General features: G+C 53.4%; 2 protein-coding genes across 5 annotated transcripts in view; both read right to left on the bottom strand.

The window, feature by feature from the left end:
- Window positions 1-1,571: 1,571 nt before the first annotated feature.
- Window positions 1,572-2,605, bottom strand: PLAC8 (placenta specific 8). The gene is made up of 3 exons (XM_008641263.2): window positions 2,266-2,605; window positions 1,967-2,091; window positions 1,572-1,679 (listed from the first exon to the last, which is right to left on the bottom strand). The coding sequence occupies exons 1-3, from the start codon at window positions 2,366-2,368 to the stop codon at window positions 1,572-1,574; spliced, it is 336 nt and encodes a 111-aa protein (XP_008639485.1). The 5' UTR covers window positions 2,369-2,605.
- A 3,349-nt stretch (window positions 2,606-5,954) lies between these two features.
- LOC103622342 (placenta-specific gene 8 protein) overlaps window positions 5,955-9,275 on the bottom strand; it is a 5,196-nt gene continuing 1,875 nt past the window's right edge. For 2 of the 4 annotated variants that reach the window (XM_017744273.1, XM_017744272.1), the window contains exons 3-6: window positions 8,138-8,266; window positions 7,807-7,979; window positions 6,355-6,466; window positions 5,955-6,120 (exon numbers count right to left, since the gene is read on the bottom strand). In XM_017744273.1, coding sequence (XP_017599762.1) covers window positions 6,359-6,466; window positions 7,807-7,979; window positions 8,138-8,266 — 410 coding nt within the window. In that variant the 3' untranslated portion in view covers window positions 5,955-6,120; window positions 6,355-6,358. The remainder of the gene's footprint in view (window positions 6,121-6,354; window positions 6,467-7,806; window positions 7,980-8,137; window positions 8,267-9,275) is intronic. The other 2 variants (XM_017744274.1, XM_017744275.1) reach the window with 2 other exon arrangements.

The following is a 9,275-nucleotide window of genomic DNA, read 5'->3' on the forward strand; positions in this document are numbered from 1 at the left end:
AAGAATGTTAGCATGAATGACTGTCAGGGAAGCCCAAAACAACCTCCTGTGAGAGGAGAGATGGAGGCAGAGGGCCTGCACCCGTCCTTGGAAAGAGAGGACCTCAGCATGCCTGGCTGTGTGGCTTTGAAGCCCTTGATCCTGGGTGCTCCCAGGTCATCCATGAGCTGCTGCAGCAGCTGGGCTGCTGCTGAACTGGCCACCTCAAACCAGGCAGCTGCCTGTGTTGTGGGCTGGGTCTGAGCCCAACCCTGCTCTGTGCTTGTCAGGATGCAAGTGGCAGGGATTTAGTACAAGCAGCCAGGAGGGAGCAGAGATGACCCAGCATGCCTGTGGCCACCCGTGACATCTGTCGCCACAGCACGGACACTGTCAGCTCCCAGCTCCGGCTGCCACCACAGCACAGCCGCTTTCTCCTGCTTCTCTGTGCACAGGTTTATGTGTATGAACACACCCATACGCGCAGTCAGCAGCGGCACAGCCTCACCCCTGCACACCGGGGGCAACTGCAACGGGAGTTGTGATGGTGCAAACAGGGGAGTGGAAGAAGTATTTTTGAATAAATCCCGCTCCTGTCCTGAAGGTGCCAGCACAGAAGCACAGACATGACAGAGCCTCTGGGTCCCCTGCAGCCCACTCTGGGCAAAACCCACCTTTTTCTCTTCAAAGCAATAAACCTTAAGCCGGTCTGAGCCAGAGCAACCCCAGTCCCAGACTTACCTCGTCCCTGTTTGTCACCATGGCAGGCAATGGATAAACCCTTGCACCCCTAAGTCCCAGCTCTTCCACCACAGCATATTACACCTAACACCCACAGCTGCAGGGGTCTGACCCACAGAGAAGCAGCTCCCCTGTGATGGTCTCTTGACAATGTTTGTGTGGGGAAAGAAGAATGAGACTGGGAATCCCACAGCATCACCATCACTCCCCACTTGTGTCTTGGTGCTGGGGACAGTCCAGGTAGCAGTAGGGATGGGATCACTTCTCTTGGGCCTCTCTGAGCAGCAGGCAATGCTGTCACCAGCTCTGCCCATTAGCAGTGTCCACAGAGAAGTTGTTCCCATAACAGATTTGGCTTTTATTTTATTTTCTCCTCACTGAATTTTGTGGTCTGGACTCATTCCAGCGTAGGTGTGCAAGAGAAAACCTTTACCTGACAACCTCATCATGGCTCTGACCACACAGCCTAGAAAAGTACAGCACTGATTCTGGTGCTGCAGAAGGACACAGAGACATAAATAACAACACATGGGCAGGAAGACAGGCAGTGCTTTTATTGCTGGCGTTACCAGGGAAGAGGGGATCAGGCACAGCGAAGGCAAACTCCTCACGGTGCGTTTCCCAACATCCAGGGCAGCAGCATCTCCTGCCTGCAGTGGCTCCACAGGGTGCACTGAAGATGGCAGCATCTGCAACAGGACAGGAGAGGAGGGTCACCCTTTCCTCAGCCATTTCTGCTCCGTCACTGCAGCAACCCTGTGTCTGGAGTCAGGTGTCAGTGGAAAGGGAGACTGCGGGAAGGCACTGGGTGCTGTGCAGCAGTGAGGTAAGGCAGCACCAGCAGCCCCAGCTTACCAGAATATGCCCTGCGCCTTCCTCCGGTTGATGTCTCTCTTCAGCTGGCAGAGTGAACATGAGGTGCACCATAGGACAGTGCAAAAGTCTCCCAGGATGGAGCCCTATGGAGCAAGGGACATTGCATGAGTAACCCCTTCCCACACCAACCTTTAAGCCTTTCAGCCTTTCTATTTGCACCCCTGGGCAGCTCACCCGGGCCCTGCAGCACACTGTTGCTCATATTCAGCAAGGGCTGGGGTGAAGTGGTGTGTGGTGTGATTATCTTCAGCTCACAGTGGTGAGGCAGATGTGTCCCTGACTCCCAGCCTGCCGGGATGCCCATGCAACTCCCTGCCTGTGTACTTCCCCTTGGGCACCCCTTTCTCCTTCCCTGAGCTGAGTCACTGACCGGGATGTTGTATTTGGTGCGGTACAGGGTCCTCATGGCCACACTGGAGCCACACAGGCAGCACTCGTCCATGTCCCCAGCCACTTGGCAGTCCAGGCAGGGGAAGCAGAATATCCCACAAAGACCTGTAGGACAGTGAGACGTGGGCTTGGCTGAGGGGTGCAAAGATGGAGGAAAGGGGGGAAAGCCAGCCAGGAGCTGTGGCTCTTGACATCAGGCAAGAGCTGCTCTGCCTCCAGTACCCACAGGAGTGGGGTTTGCAGCAGGGGTTATGCTGCAGAAGGAGCAGGGAAAAACACAAGGACAGTCGGAGCAGCAGTCCAGCAGCCCTGTCTGCCACTCCCCCGGCTGTTGGGCAGCTGAAAACTGGGGTTGGACTGTGATCACGGTTTGAGAAGCCATTGCCAGCACAGGGTCAGGTCACTCCAGGCAGCTTGTGGTCTGAAGGAAAAGCCATCAAAGGAAGATGCTGCAGGTCTTTCTGAAGTAGGTGTCTTGCTCAGGCTGCTGCATTCAAAGAGAGAGCTCCCTGGGGAGTCCCCACTGCCAGGGGACTGCCACCCTCACCACAGAGGGGGGGCACAGCTCTGCCAGAAGCTGCCACTACCCCCTGAAGCAAAGCCCTCCCCAAAACCAGTCTCCCACCAAAGGCAGCAGCACATCATCCCTTGCCTATGCAAGTAAAATGCCTCTGTGAAAACAGAGGTCCTTCTGCTTCAGAGCTGCAGTGCTTCAACACTTCAGACCTGTCTTCTCATCTCCAGGTCAGCTTTCATCATTGTCTGCATAAAATTGTCTGTGTTTTGGGCTGATTTTTGGTTTTATTTTTTGTTTATGATCACAGTCTCCCAAAGCTGCTTGGTTCCAGCTTCCCCAAGCTCTCAGGAGTCACCTTAATCTTTGCTTCGTTCTGTGAGGATCTCAGCCTATACTCTTCCTCCTCTCCCTTCCTTCTTCCCTTGCCTTTTTAGTGTGCTTCAAGGCAGTGGGTTTTCCTTGTCTCTTTCCATCACCCTAAGCCCTGTCACCAGTTCCTATCCCTCCTCCACTTGACTGTCTGTGCCAACACCTCATGCCCCTCTTCCTCAGTCTCCTGGGGTCACCATGGCCTGTGGAGTTCCTCTCCATCCCATCCTTCCTCAGTGAGGGGCAGCATCCTCTGAGGGCAGGAAAGCTCCTGCTCCACAGCACCATCCCCAAAATCACCTGACCAATGTAACAACTCCACCTGCACCTCCATCAGGGGCCCCTTCCCTTCCTGCCACCCTTGCAAGGCACAGCACTAACCTCTGCCACTCTCAGTTTCGTTTTGGAGCTTTAATTAAAACAAAACAAAACAAAACAACAAAAAAAAAAGGAGGCTGCTCCCACAGAAGTCCCATGCAGACACACTCCCTGCCCTGTGTCCCAGCTCTGCACCACTTTGTTAGGCGCTTGAAGAGGATTGTTTTCACACCAGAATTGCACATTTACACGAAGTTAAGTATTAAACAACACAAGAAATGTGGTGGAACAATTACTGTGCCCAGCACTCAGACGATGCCATTGAGCTCATTACCCACATTGGAGAGGCACCAGCTGTGGCACTGTGTTTGTACTGACTAATGCCAACAGGTGGCAAAGGGGTGGCTCCACCAGCAGCTCCTGTGGCTCCCCAGTATTTACAGACTGTCCCAGGCACAGCCTGTTGCTGTAGGGCCAACCCTGGTTCCTGGTGGTCCCAGGAAGAGGAAAAAGATGGTTGAATTATGGTGTAAGAGGGAAGAAAGCTGGTAAAAATCTCCACATGGTTCGCTCCTGACTTTGCAGCTTTCTGCAGGCAGTGGAAGCATGGCTGGGCTGTCCCTGTCTGAGACACCTGTGAGTGCAGCAGGGGACACTGCACCCACTGTCCCTCTCCAAATGCCTCCTGGCCCTGCCCTGGCCAGCTGGCCCTGTTTGTTCATCCACGAGATGCCAGGTAATTCCCAGCACCTCTGCAGCCAGTGTAGCACCTCCTAGCATGCCAAAACAGCAGCCTCTTCAGGAAGCCTTGGCACACGATGATTTAAGAAGCAAGAGCCTGGAGAGGCAGGGGAGGAGACAGACCATGGACAGGCTGTGCAGTGGTAAGCCCAGCATGGGACTCCCATGCAGGGACAGGGATGTCCAGCAGCAGGCAGAACCACAGGGACCACAGTGAGAAGTGTGCACAGGAGCAACAGCAGCAAGAGAAGTTTTAGGGGCAGGATCCTTCCAGTCAGACTTCCCCTTCTCCCCAGGTATGAGCACACCACATCCCTGCATGGGTGGAGGCTGCAGTGCGGAGCCGGCAGCAGCCTGGAGAGCCTCTGCCACACACTCACCTCCCGACAGAGGCCCAGGCCCAGCACACCAAATGCATCACAATTCTACAGTTCACAGCCCCATGGCACCACCAGCCATGCTGGAATGACTGATGGGGACAAAAGGATCCCAAGGTGCGTGCAGCCACATTTCACTGACAGCCCAGCTCACAAAGCCGCATCTATAGGCACATGTATTTGTGCACAAATGAGCAATACAGAGCAAAAGCTGCTGTCCTCTACCTCTGTTCCCCACATCTGTCAAGATGCCATCAGCAGCACCCACTATGCAGAGTTAACCCTGAAGCAGTTTTCCAGGTAGAAAACCTCACCTTTGTTTCCAGCCCTTCCCCTCCCCAGCCTCACTGCTTCAGCCACGAGCAGTTTCCATACCACAACCAAAGCAAAGCCATGCCATACCTCCTTTCCAAGCTGTCCTTGTCCCAGCAGATACGTGTCCTTTTCCTGGTCCTTATGCCTTATATGTGCTCTGGTAAATGACCTCTGCTCCCTCTGACTAACAGAGCAAACTCCAGCTTAGGTGCAGCTTTGCACAATGACAGCTCCCCTGCTGCTTTCCTGCTGCCCGCCCTCACCTTTCCCCACCCTGGCATCCTCCAGGCCCAGAGCCCCAGCGGGAGAGGTTTCCAGAGAAGGGCAGTTTGTTTCCAGGTTCCTGCACTGCCCTAAGCCATGTGCTGCTGGAGGTGCAGCACCTTTCCTTCATCAAACCTGAGCATCCGCAAGAACTGCCTGTAGCTGCACTGGGTGACGCAGGGGCGGCCTCTCTTAGGATAAAAATGCATTTTTCTGTATTGCCAGGCATCATCCACAGGACAGTCTGGGCCACCTGGGGTTTAAGCAGTTGGGAGTGCCATCACACCCACCCACCCCACAGCATGGGCAGAGCAGCCACCACCTGCCCTTCAGAAGTTTTGTAGTGAAGGTGAAGGCAGAGTGGGGACGAAAATATAATCATACCCTCCTTAAAGAACGAAGCTGGGAGATATTTGTAGGGATCAAAAATTCTTTAGCATTTCTCTTGAGAGTGATGGAGAGAGGGTGGGTGCAACCACCATCTTCTGGATGGGAATGCAGGGCTCACAGCGCAGTGCCGACAGATGGGAGCTGTAAGGCCATGGAGAAAGATGGCACTGTTTGTCCACGAAGAGGACACACATAACCCACAACTCAACAGGTTTTTTTATTGCAGGTGGGTAGGAATTCATGCTCAGGGTCCATGTCTCTGCAACATCGAGGTGAGCTGGTGCCAGGCAGCCCCAAATCCCCATGCCTTTATACTCAGAAAGGTGGCACTGACCAACAGCCCTGGACAGTCACCTGGGCCACCACAGCAGGGGCAATGCTGGGTGGCCTGCAGAAGTCACTTGCCTGCAGGAAGACCCAGCTCTGCCCTGGAGCAGTACTCATTTTCTCAAATTTTGCAACTTGGAAGAGCAACACCGACTCCTTCAATGTATTAAATATCCTTCAATGTATTAAATATCAGCTTTCTAAAAGCTGATCCAAAACCAAAATAGTAGTGAAAATCTCTCTCTGCAGCAGGCACAGGGAAACCTCACCTGCACCAGGGGCTGCTGAGATGGATGGAGCAGGAGAAGGATGGGTGCTCTCAGGCGGTGCAAGAGTCACGTACACAGAGGTAGGAAGACAAACTCAAAACTTTATTGCTGCAGTTAGTTAGGGGAAATAAAATGCCATCAAGCCAAGCCTCACACGGTACATTTCCCAACAGTCAGGGCAGCAGTCACTCATGCCTGCAGCAGCTCCAAGGATGCAGCAAGGATGGCAGCATCTGCAACAGAATGGGAGAGGAGCATCAGAGAGCAGGGCTGTGCCTTGCCACACTCGGTATCCTCCCAGTCCTTCCCCCTCCACCCTGCACAATGTTCCCAGGAACATTTTATTTCAGGATGAGTTACTCATCACCTGTCCACTGCCATTTACCCACTGCAGCAAACTTTGTCCTGTGTCAAGATGTTGGCACGAGAGGCTCTGGGAAGCCACTGTGACAGCAGCTTTATGGACCAGCACCAGCACCCCCAGCTTACCAGAATATGCCAAGCTCCCTCCTGCGGTTGATGTCTCTCTTGATTTGGCAAATGGAACACACAGGGCAACACAGGGTAACACAGAAGTCAGAGCAAATGGACCCCTGTTAGGGAGACACTGGTTAGGGACAGAGGCTTCCCAGAAGCCATGTTCTGGCCAAGAAGATGATACTCACATTCCAGGTCAAGTACTCTTTTTTTCTTGGCTGGCTGCAGCATCCTGAGTAGCAAACACTGAAGCCCTGGGCTGGCAAACACCAAGCACCAAGGAAAGGAAGGAGGGAGCCTTTATGCAGGCTGCAGACAGCTACTTATCATTTGACTTCTGAGGTTCAGACTGGGAAGAAAAATGAATAGAGGAACAGACAATTTGGGCAAAGTGAACTTGGGCCCCCATGGTTTGCTCATGGGACAGCACCAACTGGCCTCCCCCGCAGGAAGAAGCACACCTACATATGTACTATCCACCTTTCTCCCAAGCCTGATTATGGATCTTTATCTGTGTAACCAACTTCACCCATTCTTTAGTCGGCACACAGTTATCTCAAGTCTTTCCCATCTTTCTGATGTCTATGTAACTTAGGTCAAAGTAACAAAGTGCTTATATAGCTTGGGTTATAAGGTATCTATGTAACCTTAATATCAACATAACCTAAATCATGACTTTTTATCAATATAACCTGAAGAATATCAATATAACCTGAAGCATAGCCTTCTATACTTATATAGCCTGAATCATAGCTTTTGATGCCCATATAATCTAGTATGAATAACTTTTTATACAATGCAATGGCTAGTATATAGTTAACTAGTTGCTTATATGCAGAATGGAGGAGAAAAAAACCCAAAACTTACCATGCGTACAGTTTTAGAGATAGAAAAGTATAGTACTAATGAGAAATTGGCAAGCCAAAGCCAAAACAAAGAATTTAGGCCGGTTAAGACCGGACGGACCGAAGAGCATCGTAACTGCACATACCCCGAAAACGAAGTTGAAAAGTTCAAGTACAAAGAAGACTTTAGAAGCCTTCATCAAAGACTCCCAAGACCCCCGAACTGGGGAAGTGCACACGCAGTACAAAGAATTATCTAATAACCTAATAATCATGCTATGTAAATTAGTTCCAGCACGTATGTGATGATGCTGTAATGACATAGCAACATTAAGCAAAATTTACTGTATAAATATACCACAGCACTTGACAAGGGGGAGTGAGTTAGGAGGAAAAATCCCCCTCACCACCAGCACTGCAATAAACAAATACCTGCTCTGTAGACATTGGTCTATGGGGATTTATTTCCAGCCTATTTTTCAGGCATCATTTCAAAGCTCAAAGGGGAAAGCAGTAGCTGAGGTGGATATAAATGGGGGAAAAAGGGTGAGTGGAATCACTGCTGCCCTGAGCCCATCCCTTAAGTGTGGAGAGAGGGGCCTCGGGGGCACCTTGTCTTTCGGACTCGCAGCAGGTGAGCGGGCAGGCTCAGCACTGACCGGGATGTTGTATCTGGTGCGGTACAGGGTCCTCATGGCCACGCTGGTCCCGCACAGGCAGCACTCGTTCATGTCCCCAGCCACTTGACAGGCCAGGCAGGGGAAGCAGAACATCCCACAGCAGCCTGGCAGGGGGAGAAACACAGTACTGGCTGAGGCTCTGCCCGCCCGCCCAGAACCACCAGCATCAGGGGAGCAGCTGGGAGAGCCAGGCAGCATGGCTGCACAGTGGCACCACCGAGCCAAGCAGAGGGGGCGAGGAAAGTGTGTCCCAGGCACTTACAGACACCACAGTCGGTGCAGCAGTCCATCAGGCTTGTCTGCCACATGCATCTCGAGACAGAGGACATGGCCCCACCAAACTGCGGCTGGATCGTCACAACGGTTGGGGCAGCCATTCCCAGGTCCTCTTCTGAAAGAGACAGGAAACAGGATAGTCGGTGAAAAACCTGTGGTCGGTCTGAACCTCCAACCAAACTGGTGGCTATCACCCTTAGCAGGCCGCCTTTTGCCCAGCTCCCTTGCAGCTACTGGAGGTGATAAAGCATCACCGTATTTTGCCTGCATTTTCACATTTTCTGCCATTTTATCCAGCCTTCAAAATAGCATCAAGCCACTGGTGTTCCCCACTCCTCCCCATAAAGGCTCTGCTAGTGCTTAGATGCAGCTCATTTCCCTTGTGCTGAACTGGGCTGGGCAGTGAACTCAGGCATTCCGGTTGCTGGACTTGGCATATTTTACATAAGATGCCTTTGGCATGGGCACAGAGCATGTGTGAGGAGCCAATTCAGTCTGAATTCAGCCATTTTAGCTTGCCTCAACTCCGGTAGTCAGAGGCATGTGGGGGGAGGGAGCGTACGCCCGCCGCTCACAGGAGGCAGCCAGGAGTGGGGAAGCCTCGTCTCTGCGGAGCCCCGGCCTGGCAACACCCGCCAGGAGGCAGGCAGCGGGAGACACTGCGGGGGGCTGCTCCGATCAGGCCGCGAGGAGGCCTCCACCAATGGACGGCACTGGAAGGCTGGACAGGGCCAATGGTTCCCGGTCCTTGGGCAGACTTCGGGAGGGGCCGGGGGATATAAAACCCAACTGCATCAGGGCTCGCTGCTGCTCGCTCGGGCCGGGGGTTTGCTCCTGCTCGCTGCTCCTGCTCGCTGCTCCTGCTCGCTCCCTCCTTTGCCCTGGCCCCAGCCTGCCTTCTGGCTCTCCTGCCCTCGCGGGCTCGCCCTCGCACCTGTCCTGCCTCCCTGTGCCCCTGACCGCCGCCTCGCTGCTTTGCCCTGCCTTCCTGCCTGGGCTTCCTGCATCCAACCCTGCCACGCTGATCCAGCCAGTCTCCGCGACCCTGTCTGGATTCCTGCTCCTCCCGTCCGAGCGCCCACTCGCCGCGTGTCCGCTGCCGTCGCCTGTGGACCCGGCCCACC

This window comes from Corvus brachyrhynchos, unplaced genomic scaffold, assembly GCF_000691975.1.
Source record: "Corvus brachyrhynchos isolate BGI_N302 unplaced genomic scaffold, ASM69197v1 scaffold229, whole genome shotgun sequence".
NCBI lineage: Eukaryota > Metazoa > Chordata > Aves > Passeriformes > Corvidae > Corvus > Corvus brachyrhynchos.